This window comes from Varanus komodoensis, unplaced genomic scaffold, assembly GCF_004798865.1.
Source record: "Varanus komodoensis strain SLA01 unplaced genomic scaffold, ASM479886v1 scaffold63, whole genome shotgun sequence".
NCBI lineage: Eukaryota > Metazoa > Chordata > Lepidosauria > Squamata > Varanidae > Varanus > Varanus komodoensis.
This window is the reverse complement of record NW_025336259.1, coordinates 3,389,362-3,410,672: the sequence shown is the minus strand read 5'-3', so window position 1 is coordinate 3,410,672 and position 21,311 is coordinate 3,389,362. Positions and strand designations below refer to the sequence as shown.

At 45.5% G+C, this 21,311-nt stretch overlaps 1 protein-coding gene across 1 annotated transcript in view; it reads left to right on the top strand.

The window, feature by feature from the left end:
- TENM4 (teneurin transmembrane protein 4) overlaps positions 1-21,311 on the top strand; it is a 472,851-nt gene that overhangs the window by 406,473 nt on the left and 45,067 nt on the right. The window contains exons 18-22 of the mRNA XM_044450236.1: positions 4,485-4,604; positions 10,755-11,016; positions 15,509-15,776; positions 16,939-17,082; positions 19,556-19,805. Coding sequence (XP_044306171.1) covers positions 4,485-4,604; positions 10,755-11,016; positions 15,509-15,776; positions 16,939-17,082; positions 19,556-19,805 — 1,044 coding nt within the window. The remainder of the gene's footprint in view (positions 1-4,484; positions 4,605-10,754; positions 11,017-15,508; positions 15,777-16,938; positions 17,083-19,555; positions 19,806-21,311) is intronic.

The window sequence follows — 21,311 nt, the reverse complement described above, 5'->3', positions numbered from 1 at the left end:
CTTGGGTGCCACCCCAGGGACTTCTCTTCATGAGCTTGCTGCTGTTTAACTACCAAGATAAATTTACGTCTAGGACCAATTGTAGAGAACGTACTGTGCGGTGCTGGCTTTGGTGGGCAATGTACTCGGCTGCTTTTGCTCGATGCAGAACTTTCCATTTCACCCAAGGGAAAACCGAAACATTAATGTAATCTCCTGGTGAATTATGCATTACTTTGTAATATGACAGGCTAAAATTACTGCATGTCTGAATTATCATACACTTTCTTAAAATTTCATAGTGAACCTTTATTCCTGAATATTAAGAAGCCTCAAAATGAGTTCTTATTATTTTAAGTGGGGGTGGGGGGAGTCTTCAAGGAAGAACTAATTCAAATAGTGACTAAATAGTTATTTTAGGTAGGCTGAGTTCTTTCCAGCCTTGCATCAAAATAATTTCCAAATGAACTTTAAAAGGCAGGCCAATTTGTAGGAGGAAAGGGATTAATAAGACTCAGATTGCTGAGTCTTCAGATACAAGGGGTGGGGGGGATTTACTAAATTACCAAATGTAAATTCCATATTGGCAAGGCTAGACTGATTGAAAGAGAGCTCCTCCTATTAACAGGAGATATAATTTTATGTACATTTATCGAGAGACTTTCCTGGGCAGAGCTGAGAGAGTCTTTGCCATAGCACTTAGCTTGTTTGCAGTGTAATTGCATTTAGACCAAGGTCTTATGAAGGAAATGGCTGACTAAATTAGCATTAACCAGGTTCCTGTGGGGCTCAGTGCATTGTGGGTAGACTAGACTTGCCTCCAGAAAGGACAAATTGACCCGAGAGAGGCCAGATGCTTACAAGGCATGGTGTTAATTGATTTTCCCAAATGGGGCAAACGTCATCACTTGGGAAGCTGCTTTTTTAAAGTCCTCATAAGGTAAAGTGTAGGATGCAATTTTTTCATCCTTTTACTTCTTCCTATCCACCTCCATTCCCTTCATTCAAATGCAGATATATCTTGGCTTCTTTTTGGGACCAGATTCAGGGTAAGTCTGTGCATGCAGGAAAATGCAATGGTAAATTGAAGGACACCAATCCAACCTCGATGTAGTGATGCTACTTTTGAATCCTTCCACCAGGAATGACTCCTTGCAAAGTAAACGGTCATGGTGGGGAAAGCCCAGCCTTTCCGCTCTTGTTTTCTGGCAGGTCGCTCTTTCCCACTTTCTGGTGGGTGGCTCTTGTTAATAGCAATGGCCTTCAGGAAGAGGGTTATTTAGAAGATGAGAGACCACAGGTGTTCTCAGGTACTCAGTTCTGCTGGGCAGGAGTTCCAGGCTGTCCCTGGTGCACCAGGAGACTTAAACTTAATGGATGTCCTTCTTGGAGAGGCACGCATTGCAACAGGCCTCAGGGTCGTGCTGCCAAGGAGATTCCAAACAATATTGTGGTTGTAGTTATTTTATTTTTATTTATTTATTAGAACATTTCTATGCCGCCCCTCGCCGAAGCCTCAGGGCGGCTTGCAACACAATAAAATACAATAAAATACAAAAATGACAATATAAAATTAAAATTAACAATATAAAATAAATATAAAATATATAAGATATAAAAATATATATTTTCAGTTCTGTACCCCCCAATAGCCAAAGCTCTCTGGGTAGCTCACAGCAGTTCAAGGCATAAGTACCGTAGTAACAATCGATACAAGAAAAATACAAATAAAATGAAATGCAGAGTAAAATTCCAAGATGCAAGATTTAAAACAGTTTAAGCAACTACACCAATTTCATTATTTATTTATTTCATTTCTATACTGCCCATAACCCAACAGGTTTGTTTGCTTATTTACAAACCTGTCGAGGCCTTCCTAGGTGGTTTACAATACAAAAAACATATTAACAAAGTGAAACACATTAAAACCAATTAAAATGTAACGAATTAAAACATCTATAAAAGCAATATTAAAAGGGCCACAGCATTCAGGCTAAGTGTTAAAAAATTTCCTCAAAAGGTATGTTTTTGCCTAGCCCTGAAAGGAAAATAAAGATGGCGCCAGGCAAATTTTCCAAGGGAAGAAGTTCCAAAGATGGAGAGCAGCAGCAGAGAAGGCCCTTTGCCTGGTCGCCACCCCTCTCATCTCCCTGTGGGGTGGTACTCACAGAAGGACCTCCTGAGCTGATCTGATGGGGTGGGTAGGTATATATGGGAGCAGACGGCCCTTTAGATAGCTAGGCCCCAAACCAATTAGGGCTTTAGATTGCCTGGGTGGTTCACAAAGTAGAAAAGCACATATCATAAAAAACAAAAACAGTATACAATAATAAACAATAAAACAATCACCCCAAATAAAATGGGGGCAAGTGACCCACAGCAACCACAGTGAAATCAGTTCAGAGGTACAGCAGCAATGCCAAATAAAATAAAAATGAAAGCTACACTTATTCAGGCTGTTGTTTCGATTCATCCCCAAAACAGGTTGGAGCACATCTTTTGTAAAAACCATTCACTTTATTACAAAAATTCATTTCCCCATAGCTACTGTCGGAATTAGAGTCATGCTCAGACGGAAAGGGGAATCCTGAAAGGGCAGGGGCAGAAATCAGCTATGTCCCTGCTCAGAAGAAAATGCTGGTACTCTGTCCCGGTGAGCCCCGATGCCACCACACCTCTGCTTTAGGAATGGTGCCTCACCTTTACCTGTGTGCTTGGGGTGGCTATGAAAGCTGGCATGCATTCGGAGCTTCCCCCGTTCTTACATCTGATCCAACACTGCAGAGCAAGGACAGCTTAAGTACACAGTCATGCAAGGACGGCCAGAACCTCGGCATCCCCGTGCTTTTGCCTGAAACACATTGCTGAAGAACTCCGAATTTATATGAGATGGGGTATTAGGAGCATGCTTAAAAGGGCAGCCCGGCAAAGTGTCTAGCTAGCAAGGAGCCCTCCCTGTTGTGCCTGCTTTGCAAGCCTGTGGCTCACTCTCGCATTTTTGGCTGAGATGCAGCAGTCATACTGAGAGCAACGACTGTGCTGTCCTTCCAGAAATAGCATCAAAGTTAGCATTGTACTGAGCATCCTTCCCTTCTCTGATATTGACTTACAAGAGTGCAAAAAGCATCTTAAGTCAGATTCTAGAGCCGAAAAATGTGGGATAGTGGAGAAAGAGTGAAAGGGCAGGGGTTGCATCGGTCAGCCACACATGGTCCCCTTCCAACACCTTTCTTTTATTTTCTCTTTTTTCCCTGGTCTTGCAAGCAACTTTAAACCCAGAGTAGGGCCTTCTCTGTGGTGGCACCCAGATTGTGGAATGCTCTCCCCGGAGAGGTTCGCCTGGCACCGTGTTTATACTCTCTTCGGCGCCAGGTCAAAACCTTTTTATTAAATTCTTATTTTAAAAACTAGTATTTTAATGTTCGACAGTTGCTTTTTCTTTAATTTATATTTCCTGGGTATTTGTTATTTATTTATTATTTATTTATTTGGAACTTTTATATGCCTCCCCCTTCGCAAAAAGCCTCGGGGCGGCTTCCAAAACAAATAAACAATCATACAATTACCTTAAAAATCTGGAAACATCTCAGCACAGATATAAAATCAATAAATACAATCAACAATTAAAATAACGTTTAAATAATAAGGTCTTGGCCTGGCACCGAAAAACAAATAACAATGGTGCCAGGCAGACCTCTCTGGGGAGCACATTCCATAGGTGGGGCGCCACCATAGAGAAGGCCCTCCTCCGGGTACTATTTATTATAGTATTATAGTACAATATTTATTATATTGATATGACTTGTTTTACTGTGTTTTGATTTTAATGATTGTAAGCTGTCCTGAGATGCCACACACAAGGGACAGCATATAAAAGTTTTAAAGAAATAAAGGTTTTAAATAAATAAATACATTTGCATGGTGGTCATTCCACTGTTGCAGTTCAGTTGAGGTCAAACCTTGAGCCAGTCTTTGATCCTAATTCACCAGTTGTTGTTGTTACTTCTGTGCCACTCAATAGCCAAAGCTCTTTGGGTGATTTACAGTAAGTCATAAAATGCAGCATGAAATGCATAAAATGTAAAGTCCAGTAAGAACATGACTTGAAGACCAGTGGTCTGCCCTGACTGGCATTGGCTCTCCAGGTCTTTTTCAGCTTCACACGGAACTTGGGACCTTTGCATGCATGGAGCATGCAACATGGAGCCGACTCACGAAAACTGGCCAGATAAGTCCGGCTAGGAACACTAAAATTGTGTGTGGTCTGAGGTCGCAGAAGGCCTCCCCCATGCTGAAGCTAAGCAGGTTTGGGGCCGGCCCGAGCTTGGATGGGAGACCCCCAGGAACTGCATGGAGCCCCCTTGAGTTCCACAATGGGAGAAGGGTGTGATGTTAATATAATAAACACATAGATAAGTAGCCCATGCTCTTTAAAGCAGAAGGCAACCTCCTTTCCAGTGGGGTGGCCACCTCCTCACACTGCCTCTTCGTTTCCTTCTGTCCAGCCACCCTTGTGTGATTCGTGGGCAGGTGATGACATCGGATGGGACCCCACTGGTTGGCGTGAACATCAGCTTTGTCAACAACCCCTTCTTTGGCTACACCATCAGCAGACAAGATGGCAGGTAGGTGGACTCCACTTGTCTTTACATAAAGCAGGTACTTTCTCTGGAGCACAGTCCTGGCTATAGACATCAGGTCCACTGTTAGCCGCCCCTTGGCAGGTTCCTCCCCCCCCCCCCCCTTTTTTTTTTTATGAAACCAGAAGCTGCTACTGCTAAAGCTCATTAAAGCATGGTAAGAAGAAGGTGGACCGTTCCCACCAGTTTCCGTGCATCCTTGTAGGATGTGCAAACCAGCAAAACTTTGATCTCACCCAAAACTTGCAAAACCCTTCTTAAAGTGCCTCTTTCCTTGATTCCGTATCAGGCTCTGGTTTGTATTTTTATGTGCATTTTCCAAATGCCGTATGCATCTTCAAAATGTATTCATTCTTCTCCCATTGGTTAAAATAGTTGTACCTATTTGCATTCTTTCATGGGCATTTGTCAAGGGAGGCATGCTGCTGAACAAATTCTGGCTGGGAATTACAGGGGAAATGTTTGGACTTTGACCACAGATTATGTCCGACTCCATATTCAGTCTAAACAGTGCAAACTCCTAAGACCCTGATTAAAGATGAATGGGAATCAATTGATCAAACATCCCTGCATTGTTGCTACTGAAGACACTGCTCTTGATAGAAGGCTTTGGCATCTTTCTGTTGACTTTCCACCTTCTGACCATATTGATTAAATTCTAAACTTTAGAACAACTCGCCATGGAAATTGGAGCCCCACGTTTTGAAATTTCCCACTGCTGTCAGAAACCTTCATAGAAAGATCAGAATGCATGGCAAGGGGAAATCACCATTATGTATTTTCCCTGTGCTGTTCCATCACAGGTTTCCAAGAGGGCTAACAGAGAAAACAATAATGTGCAAGCAGTGTTGTAACAAAACATTTAAATTAGAATGGATAAATTAACGCACAGTGAAGCAAGGAATTAACCAGAATGAAACAAATCTGAAAATGTTACAGCAAGCCCTTTTTAAATAGCATTTGTTTGCTGGCTTAGAGGATGTTTAGGCTGTCTCACATCACAAACGTTTCCAGTGTAACTTGCATAATATTTTCAAGAAAAACATCAAACATAACCAGTCAATCCTCCCACTTCCCACAAGCCCAATCCATTTGGGTATGAAATGGACTTCCATGGGCGGTGCTTGAGGCCGCATTGGTGAGGGTGTTCAAGGATAGGCTGGACATGCACATGGTAGGCATGTCGTGAGTGGAGCCAGCTGGAGCAGGGGGTCAGACTAGATGGCCTGGGAGCCATAGATGGCCCCTTCTGACTCGTTCAGTTTCTATGTTTGTTCCTTGGTTTGCTGTACTGATGTTCCACCTTTCCTCCCAGGAACTTGATTATCTCGATTTGCTCCTCACAACAACCCTGCAAGGTAAATTAGCTGTGTGTCAATGCCTAGTCCAGAGTCACCCAGTGAACTTCATGACTGAGTAACAATTTGAACCCACGTCTCCTTGTCCTACTCCCGTTGCTACCCTGACTCTCCAAAATGCATATTAATTCCATTTCTATACCAAACAACAACCAAAGCGATCTTGGTGGTTCACAACAATTAAAACTATCAAATGCTCAATGAAGCATAACCAAGTTCAAGGATTTACATCTACAGCATAAAACTAAATTGAGAAATCACATCAAAATACAAGCTGGCAGGAGTAACACATTTTAAATGGCCAAAGTGACTACAATGCCCCGTTAAATAGTTTTAACTTCTCATCAGGAGGCAAGAAGGGAGAAGACTCTATGTGCCTATCTGGGAAAGGACCTGGGGTACCACCACCAACAAAGCCCTGACATTGGTCATCAATCACCTCACTTGTAAGGGTGGAAGGACATGGGAAACATGCTAATGACCACAATATGCAGCCAAGGCCCTTATGGGACCTTAAGATGACTTAAGAGATGTACCATTAAAAACTTACCTCACAAATACAGTTCCTGCACAGGGTGACTGCCCTCATAATGCAGTGATTATTCTAAGAAAACGTCCACATTTGCTTGAGTGCGGAAGCCCTTCAGCACCTGGCATACAGAAGATGCACTGATTTCTGTACACAACATGGATTCAAGGAAGGGCAATTCCTGCAGACAGAGGCTCTTCTCCGTTTGAACCCCCAGGTCTGCACCTCGAAAGGTGCCATTTACAAAACAGTGAATGTGTGGGTGGACCAGCTGAAATTACAGCCAGAAGAGTTTCAACTGATGTTACATGTCAGACATTGCAAACAGTAAACTTGGCGCACTTCTCAGATTCATCCTTTCCTCTCAGTCAGGACTGGTTTGCTTTATTTAAAGTATTTCTTGGCCAATTTTCAAGGCAGAAGCCTTATGAAGGCAGCAGATAACAATAAAGCTCGCATAATGAAACCCAGCCCAGTAATAAAAACAATAGCTGGCACGACTTTGCATTGCCTCTGGCTGTCACAAATGAGGCTTCTTCTGCCTTCTGCCACCGTGTGTGGTGTCCCTTGAGCATCCTAGCTGTGCTTTGCGCTGCAGCATTGGCAACACCGTGGCTGCAAAATAGGCATTTTCTGAGCTCTGGGGCCTTGGTGGAGTTGTAGGGCTGCCCTGCAGGAGGGCTGGCGCCTTCCCACCTGCTCCTGTGGATTTCTGCCTCAGCAGAATTGCTGGTAGGATAAGTGACCCTTTTTAAGCAAAAGGCCCAGCTTTAATCCAAAATAATCTAGCGTACCAGCATCATCCATCATGGCCTTCCCAAGCTGGTGGCCTTCAGAGGCATCTGGACTGCAGCACCCAGAATTCCCATCCAGCAGGGCTACTGGCTGGGAGTTCTGGGTGTTGTGGTCCAAACATGTCTGGAAGGCACAAGACTGGGGGAGGCTGCTTTAAACCGTTGAGTAAGAAGGCCAGGAGTGGGAAACTTTGGGAGGTTACAGGAAACATTTTCACTAGGCTACACACCCCCTGTGGGTGCTGAGAAAGGAGATGGTGGGGGGAATAGGGTCTGTAATGCCACAGAGGTGCCAAAGTCAAAAGGTTGGCTTGTGGCTGAAAACCAGTAAGGTTATTGGTTAGAGGATTGGACTAGTATCTGGGAGATCCAGGTTGTAGTTGCCACTTGGGCACAAAACTCACTGGGTGATTCTGGACCAATCACTGACTCTCAGCCTAATCTACCCCACAGGGTTGTTGTGGGGATGAAATTGAGAGGAAGAGGATTATGTAACCACCTTGAAAAAGGAAAAAAAGTTGGGCCATAAATAGGAGTAATCTGGAGATCCAGAGCAGCTAGGGGTGCCATTGCATTTACTCCTTTAAAAAGCGTTTCAAAGTCCCTCTGAAATTTTGGAAGCTGTCCATCATCCTGTGCAGTCTACCCAACAGCTTTCGCAAAGCTCGGGACCGAACAAAACCAAAAACTGGCTTTTCAGTTTTGCCCACGTTAACTTCAATTCCACTAGTGGGGTGCGTTCTCTCCTCCTCTCTCTCTCGGCATCTCTCCCCTTCTCATTCTTTCTCTCCCTGTTTCTTTTTCTGTTGTCCCTGCTCAGCCCCATCCAGGTAACTTAACTTCAGTGCATTTCCGCAACTGCATAGCCTGTCTCGGACTTGAGATAGTTTCTTCCTCTTTTCTGTCCAGTTTCATGGGCTGCTCCACAAGGAAGCTTGTCTTCCTCCAGGCTGGTCCACATGCCTTACCAAAGCTCATTAGATTTCACTTGCTCCTAGTAACCCTGCTCACCAATGAGCAAAGGAGTGGAGAGAGGTTGTTCCATAAATAGTTCCTTGAATGTATTTTTTTCATGTTTAGTATTTAAAAGAAAAATGCCCCGACTCTTTCTGTAGCGCCCCCCCCCCCCACCTTCCCATCTTTTACTGCTCAGCTTTGGCCTACAGCTACTTTCAAGGCTGTGCCAAATGCTAACTGTTAAAAATGCCCTCATCAAGGCTTAAATGCTATTCGCTTTGTTGGCAAGCAAGAAACGAGGCTTTTACAAACCAGCAAGTGGCCCCTGCTTGAATTGCAGAAGAAATAGCTCCTTAGAAAAAATTATTTGTTTTCACTTAACAGGCAAAAATAAATTCACCCTATCTAGCGTGGACTATAGGACTGACCCCAATTCTCATCTCCTAGGCTTCTATCAATTCTAGTCCTTAGGTTCTGTCCCGTGACCTCTTCAGCCATGAGTTCCAAGGAACTCAAGGGGCTTACATCATTCTCCTCCTCCTCACAATCTTATCCCCACAATCCTGTGAGGTGGACTGGGCTGAGAGGCTGTGCCTGGCCCAAAATCACCCAGGGAGCTCCGTGGTTGAGTGAGAACTAGAACCCGCATCCTCTGAGTTCCAGTCCTGCACTCTTAACCCCTCTAGGTTCTGTCTGCCGGCCACTGTCTTGTGCAGTCAAGTAATGGAACCCCGATGGAGATTACTTGCAGTCGTCCTGTTTCATTACGCGGAACAGCATTAATCTGGAGCACAGCTGAAGGAAGCAATCTGCCCCTGGTCCAGACAATATGCCCAGCAATCCTTGCGACAGAACATCTCTCTTGTTTCTGTTTCCCTCTCCAGCTGACTGACAGGAACTTCAGCAGTAAATACTCATGAACATATCTGAGTATTTTGAATTATCAACTGATATTGCACTTCTCCAAGAGATTGTGGGTAGCATCCAGTGATGTCACAGCATGAGCCAAATTTGCAAATTTTAGCAGCAAAGCACCCCCTTTCCCCTTTTGCACCAGCAAGGCCCCGACGATGCCACATTCGCATTGGCATCATCAGCGCAGTCACTTTATCCCTTCTGGGTAATGCACAGGCTCTTTGCCCCTGCAGATCTTTCATTTCCTGCAGATAACGCTTTGCTCTCCCTTGAGTTGCCCCACACGGTCCTGCACATGGGTCACAAGCCGTAAGGGTGCCTTGGGCCAGAAACCTTTCAACAACAGAGGCTTCAAATGTGGAAGGCCTGCCCCTTGGTGTGTCTGCCCAGGCCACTTCCTCTTCTAGAGGAAGAAATAGAAGCCATGGTTGTCAGCCGTCCTGAGACATCAGAGTGGTGGACGCGGTGTAAATGCTTTAAATAAATATAAATATGGGCAAGAGGTTTTGCTGGATACCAACAAGTGAACAGAAACACTGGCCATTTCTTGCCATAGAATTACAAGAGGAATTGCATCCCTTTCGTGGCACCTGGGTTAAAAACAGGGTTAAAATGAAATCTCTGTGATGTCTGCCCTTTCTCTCAAGCGATGTGCTTTATATTGTTTTAATAATTGGTGCTTTATATTGTACTGTTACATTTTATGTTGCATTTTTATTGCGCTTGGCGATAGGACGGGATATAAATGTCTGTAATAAATAAATAAATGTCTCAAGGAGCTGAGACGTTCCTGACGTCTTGACTGAGACTGGGAGTTGCTGTTTCCCTGCCAGCAACAAAGGGTAGGCCTTGGAGTAAAGGACGGGTTTGGTGCCCTTCACATGGTTTCCGTGTCAACTCTCATCCGCTCTGACAGCATAGCTACTGATCGGCGTGACTGCAGTCCTGGGAGCTGAGTTCCGAAATGTCTGGTGGGCACGAGGTTGAGGAAGAGGGAGTGAGGAAGGCGGCACAGCCAGAAGGTTGAGACTCGGAAACTCAGCATGCCTCATTCCATTCACCCTTTTTCTCTGGCTGCTGTGCAGCACATCTGGACTTGTGGCTGCCATGGGGGAGGGGGGAAAGAAGCCTCAGTTGCTCCACCTCCTGCCACAGCTGGAACTTTTTAAAGGATCAGCATCCATCCCTGGATAGCACGCTGGCTAGCTTATTTCCTCAAAGTCTGAGAGATTTCTGAGCATCCTTAAGTTTTCCAAGCAACCCTCAAAACTGTTCTCTTTCCACAGCTGCTGCTGGTTTGTTTGTTTATATATTTATTTATTAAAAGCTTTTCTATCCCGTCCCCTACTGATAGCTCAGGACGGCTTGCCATAAATATTGTTCCCTTGCGCGTTGGTCCTTCTTTCCCTCCATTTGTAACGGAAGATAGGAAAGGGGTTTTGTTGTGCTTTCTTTGTTTCTTTGAAAGGGGAAGTTTCGCCAGATGATGAAAACAATCATGGGAACCCTTCTTAACAGCTCCACAAACTTCTTCAAGCACTTATGTTTCCCTTTCAAACACATCTTGTGTTTCCGTCAACAGTTTTGACCTCGTCACTAATGGCGGGATCTCCATCATCTTGCATTTTGAACGGGCACCCTTCATTACTCAAGATCACACCCTTTGGCTGCCATGGGATCACTTCTTTGTCATGGAGACCATAGTCATGAGGCACGAAGAAAACGATATTCCCAGCTGTGACTTGAGCAACTTTGCCCGGCCAAACCCTGTCGTCTCGCCATCCCCACTGACGGCTTTTGCCAGCTCCTGCTCAGAGAGAGGCCCCATCGTGCCGGAGATCCAGGTATGTGTTGTGAGGGGCAGCCCGGTATGTAAACAATCCACACATTCTAGAGCAATAAAACTAAAGTCCTTTAATGCTAATTGTCTACAGGATTTACAATTCTGTAGATAAGTTCCCTAATAGCGGCCCTTGCTAAGCAGCTGTCAGCCCTGTAATGGCTTCTCTTCCTGAGCCCACGTGGAATCATCCTCCCAAGTCACGCCTGTCCTCCCTCTTACGCTGTCTACTTTGTAGTTGTTCAAATCTGCGTAAAAGACGTCTGTTCTCAGCTTTTGAGAAATCCACGACACCTAGTGTGTCTTCTGTTTCTGGCTCAGGGAGGTCAGCGTCGGGGGGAAGAGGCAGTTTGCTCTGCCTCCTTCTGAGTAGAACTTGCAGCTCCCTCTTTCTCACGACTCTCTGTCTCTGATAACGGTCCAGGCGTTTGCTCAACGGGCTGGGGCTCAGGGGAAGACGCAGCAGCTGGCTCGGCTGTCCCTGCATTGGGTTGTGGGGTGACTCTTGGGCACTGGGTGCCAAGTGCAAGGTCTCCTCGTGAGTCACAGTTTCTGTCGGAGCTTCATGCACGACAGTAGGCTGTGCAAGCAAAAATAGATGTCCTTATTCAGAACTCTTCCACTCCTGTCTGAGCTGTGCAGGAGAGAAAACTCTAGGGGTCCAGCCCTTTGGAGACGCCATCTTAAAGGAGTTTTGTTTAGCTTTGTGCTTTATTTTTAATTGCAAAGCATCCACCGGTTTTGAGTTCACTAGATGGCGTTTGTGTACACACACGTGTGCATGCATGTGGCTGAAAGAGTGGGCAGAGGAATTACTCTCCCTAACACTCATTCTGTTGCAAAACACCTCTCTAAGCTGCTTCCCCCCCCATGGAGAGAAGGATACCTTTTCCTCCACAGACAGAAAAACAGCTGGGAAGAATTTTGAACTGGAAAAGTCCTGCAAGGAGAGGTTGAAACACCTCCTCGCCTAATACCGTTCCCCCACTCAGCTCACAGCTGCCTTCTGTTAAGAAAAAAACAGTGTCTGCTATCGGGAAAGCCATCACAGAACCGCAGTTCAGATTTAATGCACGTGTTGGCAGAGTACAGTGTACAGGCAGGCGTCCAGAGGTTGGTTCAGAAAGCTTGCAGGTTTGGAAGGACAGAGGTAGAAAACAGGTAGAAAGTCAGCAAGAACAGAATCGGCCCAGAAGTGACGGGGACTGTTGAAAAACTTGAAGAACCAGCAGCGTTTTCTCTGCTGTTGCTCTCTGGCTGGGCCGCAAGAGGGTCTGCATGCATATAGAAGGCAGCGTTCTGAGTTTATCCAAGCCTACCCTGCGTGGCCTTTCTCTCCCTTCCCCTCCCCACTCAAGACACGCACATTACTCCGCACAAAGGCTTCTCCCGCTCTGGGTCTTTGACGAATTTGCATAGATATTTGCATCCTTTTGATAGTTAAAGCTCACATGGCTATGGTTTGTTTCTGCTCATATCAGATAGACTGATGGGAAATGCTGGTTAAGCATTAATCTGTAGTTGTGACTGCTGGGAAAGGAAAGGGGGAAACCTCCTAGGGCTGTTATTTACCATTTGGGAGTAGGCAAACATGGACTCAGATTCATGGCTGAAGGCCTGAAACGAAGCAGGCAAGAGGGATCCGGAGATTCCTGTCTCCTGTCCTACAACCTGGTTCCCACCAAGTGACAACTCAGGATGCAGGTTGTTGCTGAATCATGGGCTGTTGTTACATGCAAATCTTGCACTATGATTTAACTATGGTTTGTTAACCACAAACAGCCCGGGAACAAAACGCATGCTGGGCAGTGAACAATTCTGGCTCTTATTCAGGATTACCAAGCCCCTGGTTGAAAGCAGAGATTTTCGAAGGGTCGGGGACCTCAAAATGTGAGTTCATTTGCCCCTTTTGACAGTGCCTGAGTGGAAACAGGATTTCCCTCTCAATTCTACGACTACCTTGTCAGTCCCTCTGTTTCCCAAGCCAAAAAATGTTACCTGGGCAGCAGGTAACATGCAGCCGAAGGCCTCCTCAGTCGCAGGAAAGATTGCACAAAATCTCCCCAGGCTGCAAATTGCGCTCAGTACGTAGCGTCTGTCGGGGATCACTGACCTTGACGACAACCTCCATGTTCCCCGGTGGAAATGGAGCTCCATATTTCAAGCCTTCGTGGCCACTCCACAGTTAATGGAATGCTGCCAGGTATGTAAGAATGCGCCCCTCTTGAAAATGCACGTGTTCACATAGGGTTTTCTTCACAGGTGAGCAGCTCTTACTGCCCTGTTCTATTGTTGTGGCATTGTTATTAAAAGAAAAAAATGTTGATCCTGTGGTAGTGAGAGTGCTGGACTAGGGATCCAGGAGACCTGGGTTCTAGTCCCCACTAGGCCGTAACGTTCACTGAGTGACTTTGGCCCAGTCACTCCCTCTGAGCCTGACCTACCTCACAGGGTTGTTGTGGTGAAGATAAAGTGGAGCTATGTAAAAGTCACAAAAGCCATGGCCCCCCATCCCAGATGGAGAATTCTGCACTTCAGGCGAGCAGTATGAACTAAGCATTCCTATTATTTCACATATCACGTTCAGCAGTGGGGACAACATGTGCTGCTGGACCCACATATTTTGAAATGCCCATATATCTTTAAAACGCAAACTAAAATTCTCTGGGGGCCTGATTCTCTCCCCGTTAACAAAATTCCACACTTGCATGGTACTGTTGCAACAGAGAAGCCACAACAGTTAGAATTTTTGTCCATTTATAGGGTAGGCCTGTCAAAGAGTCTAACAGAACTAGCATTTTCAGACCCCCCCCCCCCCCCCCGTGTTGGACAAGATGTGGCAAAAAATGTTTCCTTTGTAGTTATTTTTGCCTGATATTCTCCCACACTGGCTGGCTGTGAAGTGAGGTTGCATTAAAGGGCCACTGTCTCTCCCCCGGCTCTTCTCAGCTTGTGACCGACTGTATAAACTCCCAACGTGCCTGGAAATTGTATTCTAAAAGAAAAGGACTCCTTTTCCCCAGCTCTCTTGTCTTTCTCCTTCATGTGCTGAGTTACATAAACTGAAGAGGCTGCATCAGAGAAAGTAAATATTCCTTAGAGCAAGGCAGGCCATGGTATTTCAACTTCCTGATCGGTGGGTTTGTTGAGAGATGCTAAGCCAGGGAGCTTATCAGCTATCCTTTCAGGAAATATTTTGAATCTGTAACAGTAGATGTAGAAGTAGCTTTTTAAAAAGAAAAAAGTTCTTTAAGTAGGGCTGTCACCTGATAGAAAAAAAATCTTTGTTCATTAAATATGTATTTATTTTAATTTTTACATTGCTGCTCTACCTCTGCATAGAAAATGCCCAAGGGAGCCAACAGCAATGAAACTCAAGATAAACTTAGAGAAACAACAGAACAAATAAACAATACAAAGCTGGCTAAAAATCAGATAGTATCATACAAAATGTCAACCAGTTAAAACTTGGTTAAAATAGAATGCAGTGTTAATACAAGGAGTAGCAGAGAAAAACCACATAGATCCAAATTTTGATCTATTTGATGGTGTTTTGATGGAAAGAGCCTTTCTGAAAGACCTTGAGCACCTTTGTTTTGGCTGTAATAGTGTACCTCTGGCATATTCTCCTGGCATTATTCATCTCCATTTGGAAATTATTCCATGATGCATGAACCCAGGCATTATGATTAAAAATCTGAAGAACTAGTCAGAGGTTAACTGTGGTTTGTTCAACCCTTGATCAACCCATAATATCTGGGTTTGCACATCACAGGTTGATACATATTCAGATTGGTATGTATGAAACACACGCCCCCTGCTGGAGCACCATTCCAGAGGGTGAGAAACCAAAGTCAAACACAACAGACCATGGTTTGATGGGCCATCTCAAACCTCCAGGCGGGCTTAATGGTCAGTCTCAGAGATAAAGGCACCGTTTTCATCAAATCTGAGAGCTGTGAATGAATGGAACCGGGGGTCAGACTAGATGGCCCGAGAGACCCCTTCTGACTCGCTCTGTTTCTGTTTCTGTGAATGAGAGGCACATCCTCAGGTCTACCAGGCAAAAATCCACAGAGTACCATAGAGGTATTATACATTTTTTTGCACAAAGGCATCTGCTGTGTCTCATGGCATTAAGATGTTCTCAAGTAAAGTTTGCACTGCCATGCATGGTGCATCTGCCAACCTTAGTAGGACAATGAGATCCTAAGAGTGATGAGTGTGTCCCAAGATAAAGTCCCAAATTTAAACCCATTTGCAAGCTTAAACACATTCAAACAAATGAGAAACTCCCGTTTGCCTCCAGAAACAAAAAGTTGTACTTCTTCTTATAGATGCTGGATGATTTCTTTCCATGCTATTAAAAACAACAACAGAAGCAAGTCATAAATTACAGCCCTGCTTATGTTTCTCAGCCAACTCAGTATGTAATTTAATAGCATCTCTTTTTCATTATTTTTCCTTCTTTTTGTTTCTTCCTTTTTTATACTCAGGCCTTACAAGAAGAGATTAAAATTGCAGGCAGTAAAATCAAGTTGAGCTACTTGAGTAGCCGCACGTCGGGCTATAAATCCGTCCTTAGGATCACCTTGACCCACACCACCATACCGTTCAACCTCATGAAGGTTCACCTCATGGTCGCCGTTGAGGGTCGCCTTTTCAGGAAATGGTTTCCTGCATCCCCGGATCTCTCGTATTACTTCATATGGGACAAGACTGACGTGTACAACCAGAAGGTGTATGGCTTATCAGAAGCCTTTGGTAAGATGTCATGGCCGCATCTGAAGGACGGTCTCCTGCCCAAGGGGCTGCCCATGTGGGTGGGCCATGGAGGCCCTTTTGCATGTCCCATTGCCATCGGAACCCCAAATTTCAGGAACGTATGTGAAGGTGTTCTCTGCAGCTGCCCCCCTACGGTAGAGCTCCTTGCCCCAAGAGCAGAGTCTGCTTCCCACCTTCCCATCACTTTTATTCTGTTAGTCCTCTGACTTGGGTGATCCCACGTTTAATCCCCTGTGGTTTATTTGAAATTGGGACTGAGGTTCTTAATCTTTGCCTCCTTGTATTTTTATGTTTGCTAGGTTTGGGCCGAGGGGTTAGCTTGATACTTTCATGGGGGTTTATGCTGGAAAAGAGGGGCAAAACATAAATACTTTCAGTATCATAACAGAAGTGGTAGCAGAAGTCCATAATTAAATCTCCCAGTGAGTTTAATAGGTGTGGAACGGGGGAGGGACAGAGAACGTGAGTCCTTTCCCCAAACCAAATCATCAGCTCCCTCCAACTGGATATGCTCGCCGTTCCTGCTTAGCCACGTCCATGAGCCTCCACGGCCAGTTGGCCACTATCATGGGCAGAAGAAGGTGCATCTCGATGGATGCAGCTCTTCCAAATCTGGACCTGCCCTCTGTTTGCCCCAGACAAACCTCCTCCCCGAGGCCCCGAGAAAAGGGACAAGGAACGCTCATTGCTCTCGCAGTAGCACATAACCTGCCACAGGTAAGGGCCACGGGAATGGTCCCAACTGTGTGGCTTAAGTGGAGATTCTCAGCATTTTGATGTTTCTCTTTCTGCCCTGCTTCAGTGGACATTTCTGGCCAATAAAGCAGTGCGGAAGAGGAGAACGCAAGCTGGAAGACCTTGAGGGTCCCTTGTCTAATAAACACGTCCCTGATCCAACTGTATTTAAATAATTGGCACAGTTGTTCAGCATCTATTAAAAGGCTGAGCTTTTTTAATGCACAGTAGCCTTCATAGCGGGAAGCCCTGTGTGGACATGAGAGTGTTTTACGCAGGAATTGGCTCTAGCCAGCAGAAATGCCCTTCTGCTCAGGGCAGCCTCTGCTGGGTGCTGAGCCTGCACTTCTGTGGCGATTAACTTCTGGGTTTCTTTGCTCTCTCTATGGCTCCTTCTTGCTCCCAGTTTCGGTGGGCTATGAATATGAATCGTGTCCTGACTTGATCCTGTGGGAGAAGCGGACGGCTGTGCTTCAAGGTTACGAGATCGACGCTTCCAAGCTCGGAGGCTGGTCCCTGGACAAGCACCACGCACTCAATATCCAGAGCGGTATGTCCTCTTTTAGAACCGACCTCCTCCCTCTCCCCAATTGTAATAATAAAAATAGCACGGGCCTGACACAGTTTGCACGGAGCGTGGCAGCTTTCTCACCATTAATAATTCAACTCAAAGGGGAGGGGAATGCACACTCATGCACATATATTGCTAACAAATTATTTATTGTAACCTACATACTGTGCCAACTTTCTGTGTGTGCATGCATGAAGCCAGAGTTAGAAGACGAACACGGGCTCCGCAGATCCATTTGCAAGCATTTATTTCTGGCAGGGCTTGCTCCTAGTTAGAACTGCCGTCTTTAAAAGACATTCCAGGGCGGCCAGAGCGAGGAGGAGGAAATCTCGGCACGGACACTGTGCGGGTTTTCACATCACGACAACCTGTCCTCACCCTGAGCCACCGTGGTCACCTGCTGAGAAAACAGTCCATGGGGTGCCCACTGTGATACAGAGCCATTTTCGGCCCTCTGTGACTTCTTTGCATTTCAGTTATTTTTTTCAGAGATGGCAGGGGCTGGTTTAGCGGAAGGCGCTACAATTCCTGTTTTCACAGCCCCATCAGAGACCCCCAGCAGCGTCCTAGAGCAGCTGGCCCTGACTGCCAGATTTATTTGTTTGTTTCTGGCGCGCAAAATGGGAGCAAATACATTTGCATGATTGTGATTGCAATTTTAATACAGAAGGATCCCCGTTGTGCAAATGTGGAAATTTGAAGCCTCGGATGGGGCAAAAACAAGGATATTGCCTCCCGAAGGCTCCAAATAAATTCTTTTTTCCCCTTTCTTTTGACAGCTGTCAAAAAAGCAAGCTGTCAGGAGGTAGAAAAGCTGCAAAAGATCTTTCCTCGTGCAAAGTGCGTGATGTGGTTTACACCACCTTCATGGCAATATCTTGCAATTTATTTTTCACTCTGACAATCTTTAAGGTGAAGGACATTTTACATGTATCCCTGAGATTCTAGGTGCTTGGAAAAGTCCATCTCTTCACACCATTCCTTTCCTTGGGAAAAGGAATTGTGACAGCTTCCCAGGGATTGTCAAAATGGGGTTGCGACCTGCCAAGGGAAATCTCCAAAACAAAAAGTTGAAATTGAGAGGCAGTGTGGTGTGGTGGTTAGAGTGCTGCTTGGAGGACCTGGGAGACCGGGTTCTAGTCCTCACTCAGCCATGAAGCCAATGGAGTGACTTTGGCCAATAGCCCAACTCGCAGCCCAAGCTGTCTCACAGGGCGATCGTTGCGATGCAAAAAAAGAAAGGAATGTGCAGCAACAATGTCAAACAGTTGTTTCTAAAAACTTGTTCAATGGATAGGTGAAAATTTAGATCCCCATATTGCTCAGAGTCCCAAACAGCATATCTACAGGTGTTCATAGAACTTGGCATTCCACCAACCTTTGACTCACATAGGAAGGTCTTCTATCCTGAGCTGACTTAGGGTTTCCCCATCCAGCCAAGTACGGACTGGTCATAAGTTTGTAGGCCTCCAAGACCTTAAGAAGAAGTCTTTGCCATCATCGGCTGCCTGATCCTAGGAATGTTCCATTCATGCAGCATCAGACCCTGCCCTGCTCGCAACTCCAAAGGCAAATGGTGCCTCACAGACTCCTGGGTTTGCAGTGGCAAACCATGTGATTAGTAGACACATGTGCATTTGGGGGAGAGATATGCATTTTCATACTCTAATCAGTGCAGGTAAATTTCCATGTTCACATTAAAAAATAATTACTGAAAAGTATCCTTTCGAATCATGGAAGGAAAGAAAGAAAGCACTCACAAGAACAAGGCGATCTGAGCTTCAGGCTGGAAACTAGAGAAAATAGATATGCTCAAGCTCAAGCTGCACTGATTCTGCCAAATTCGCTTGGTCTTTTTAACTGGTAGATGCCAAGGGGTAAACCCAGAAATATTAATATGTGCAACAACTGCTCAACCATAGTTTGTTTGTTTATTTAAGACTTTTATATAACGTCCCATCACTGACATCTCAGGACAGTTTGCAATAACACCAATAAAACAAGATAAAGAGATAAAAATAGCATAAGTGGGAACCTGTTTAGTTAGTTACTCTGTCCATTTGTTCATTGGTTTGTTTAATGTTCCTCCCATTTTCCATGGCCTGGCTTTCCTCGCCTCTCTTATTTTCCCAATCTGGGCTGCCAATGATTGCTCGACAGCTAGGAATGTCTGAGAATTCCGGTTTTCTTTGCAAAACAGGCGTGTATGCCCTGCTCAATCCTCCAACCACGAGTCTGAGCCCATGTCCGCCAAAAATATTCTCAAATGGTCAAACACAAACAATTTTGTTTCTCCTCCAACTTTGATCTCCACCAGTTTGCTCTGACTGAATCAGCCCCCTTTCAGTCTGTGAAGGGAATTTCGGGTGATCTGCTGAAATGCATGGCTGCCACTTCCAACTCACTCACGCAGAAGTGGTCCCTTTTATTTTTTCCTTGTGTGGCTATCCAGGTATCTTACATAAAGGAAATGGGGAAAACCAGTTCATCTCTCAGCAACCACCTGTCATAGGAAGCATCATGGGGAATGGACGTCGCAGGAGCATCTCCTGCCCGAGTTGCAATGGCCTTGCGGACGGGAACAAGCTGCTGGCTCCTGTTGCCCTAACCTGCGGGTCGGACGGAAGCCTCTACGTCGGAGACTTCAACTACATCCGAAGGATCTTTCCCTCGGGAAACGTCACAAACATACTGGAGTTAAGGTATTGCCTGGTGCAGTCGGCATTCTCTCAACCAGCCCGATGCACCAATTATTACACCCCAAAATGGCTATCTGAGGAGAACATTGCATGGAATCATAGAATGGTAGCTTTGGAAGGAGCCAAGCAGGCCATCAGGTCTCACCCCTTGCTCAGCGCAGGGCTCCAAGTTAAGCCATTCCTCTCAGATGGCTGTCCAGCTCAGACTTTTTTCTCCAAAGGACAGAAACACTAGATAAGGGAAATGTGGCTTCCGTGCGTGGTAAATAACGGGATGGCCAAAGAGAAGGCTTAAAAAGTTAAGCATTGCCCTTCCATGGTGTGTCTGCTGGGAGCACTGAAGATTAGCATGCAGCCGCGAGGAAAAATCTAACCTTGGAAGGATAGCTCATAACAATATGTAAAGGATATTCAGGGCATTAGAGGGTCATGCATAACGAGAGCACTACATTAAATATGATTTATATGTCTGACTCTATCTTGAAGTTGCCCTCTTTCCAACTATCCTACCAACTCCCTGTAGAGGAGAAGCAAAGAGGACAAAATTGCAAATGCAGGCTCTACCGAAAATTAGCCTAATGCAATGGGTTCTTCTGGGGATGTGATACAAACAGCACTACCTCCATCCGCATCCAAAAGGAGGCATCCAGGAATCCACACCAGCCATTTTGCAATGTATGACATGATTCCATAACTGGGCATAGTACTTCAGGCAGTATCATTAGCAACAGATAAGTCCCTGCCACTGAAGACTTTAGAATCTGAGTTGAAATAGGAGGGGAGAGAGAGAACTGAGAGGAACAGGAGGTGGAAGTGTACAAGGGCATGACTTTGGTGGGGAACTAAGGGGCTAGGCTAAACCTAAGAGGTGAGAAAAACACTAGCATAATACACAGTCAGAAATTCTAGAACCGAGTCGAGAAAGGCCATTGCTTTGATTCCCAACCTGTGGATGCAGATGGAGGTGTTGCTGTAATCCTGCCTCTGTGTGACACCTGGCACTGGCAGGCTGAGCAAGAACCAGGTTCAGCTTAGTACCAGACAGGACGCTCAGGACTGCATTGCCATGGGGCTCCCTCAAGCAGAAGGCTCAGGCTGAGTCAGTCCACCTATCTCAAAAACACTGTCTTCTTGATGGGTGGAAGCCCTCCAGAGCCTCAGAAAAGGGTCTTTCCCCGTGAGGAGGGAGAGAGAGAAATATTTGCCTGGGAAATGTGCAAGAATAGGATCCCAAAACTAAGTTAGTTAGACCGCATGGGAAACTGCTTGCATCAGAGTTCTTAGGGAACTCTCAGATGGTATGGAAAGCCACCATGTAGGACATCAGACTTTGTCCATCTAGCCCAAGGATGCAGAGCATGTGACCTTCCAACAGTGGTTGGTCCACAACTCCCACCAGTCCCAGTCAGTATAGCCTATGCTGAGCCATCGAGGGAGCTGTAGACCAACCATCTCTGGAGGACCACATGTTTTCCAGCCTTGACCTACCCCAAAATAGTTTGCTCTGAT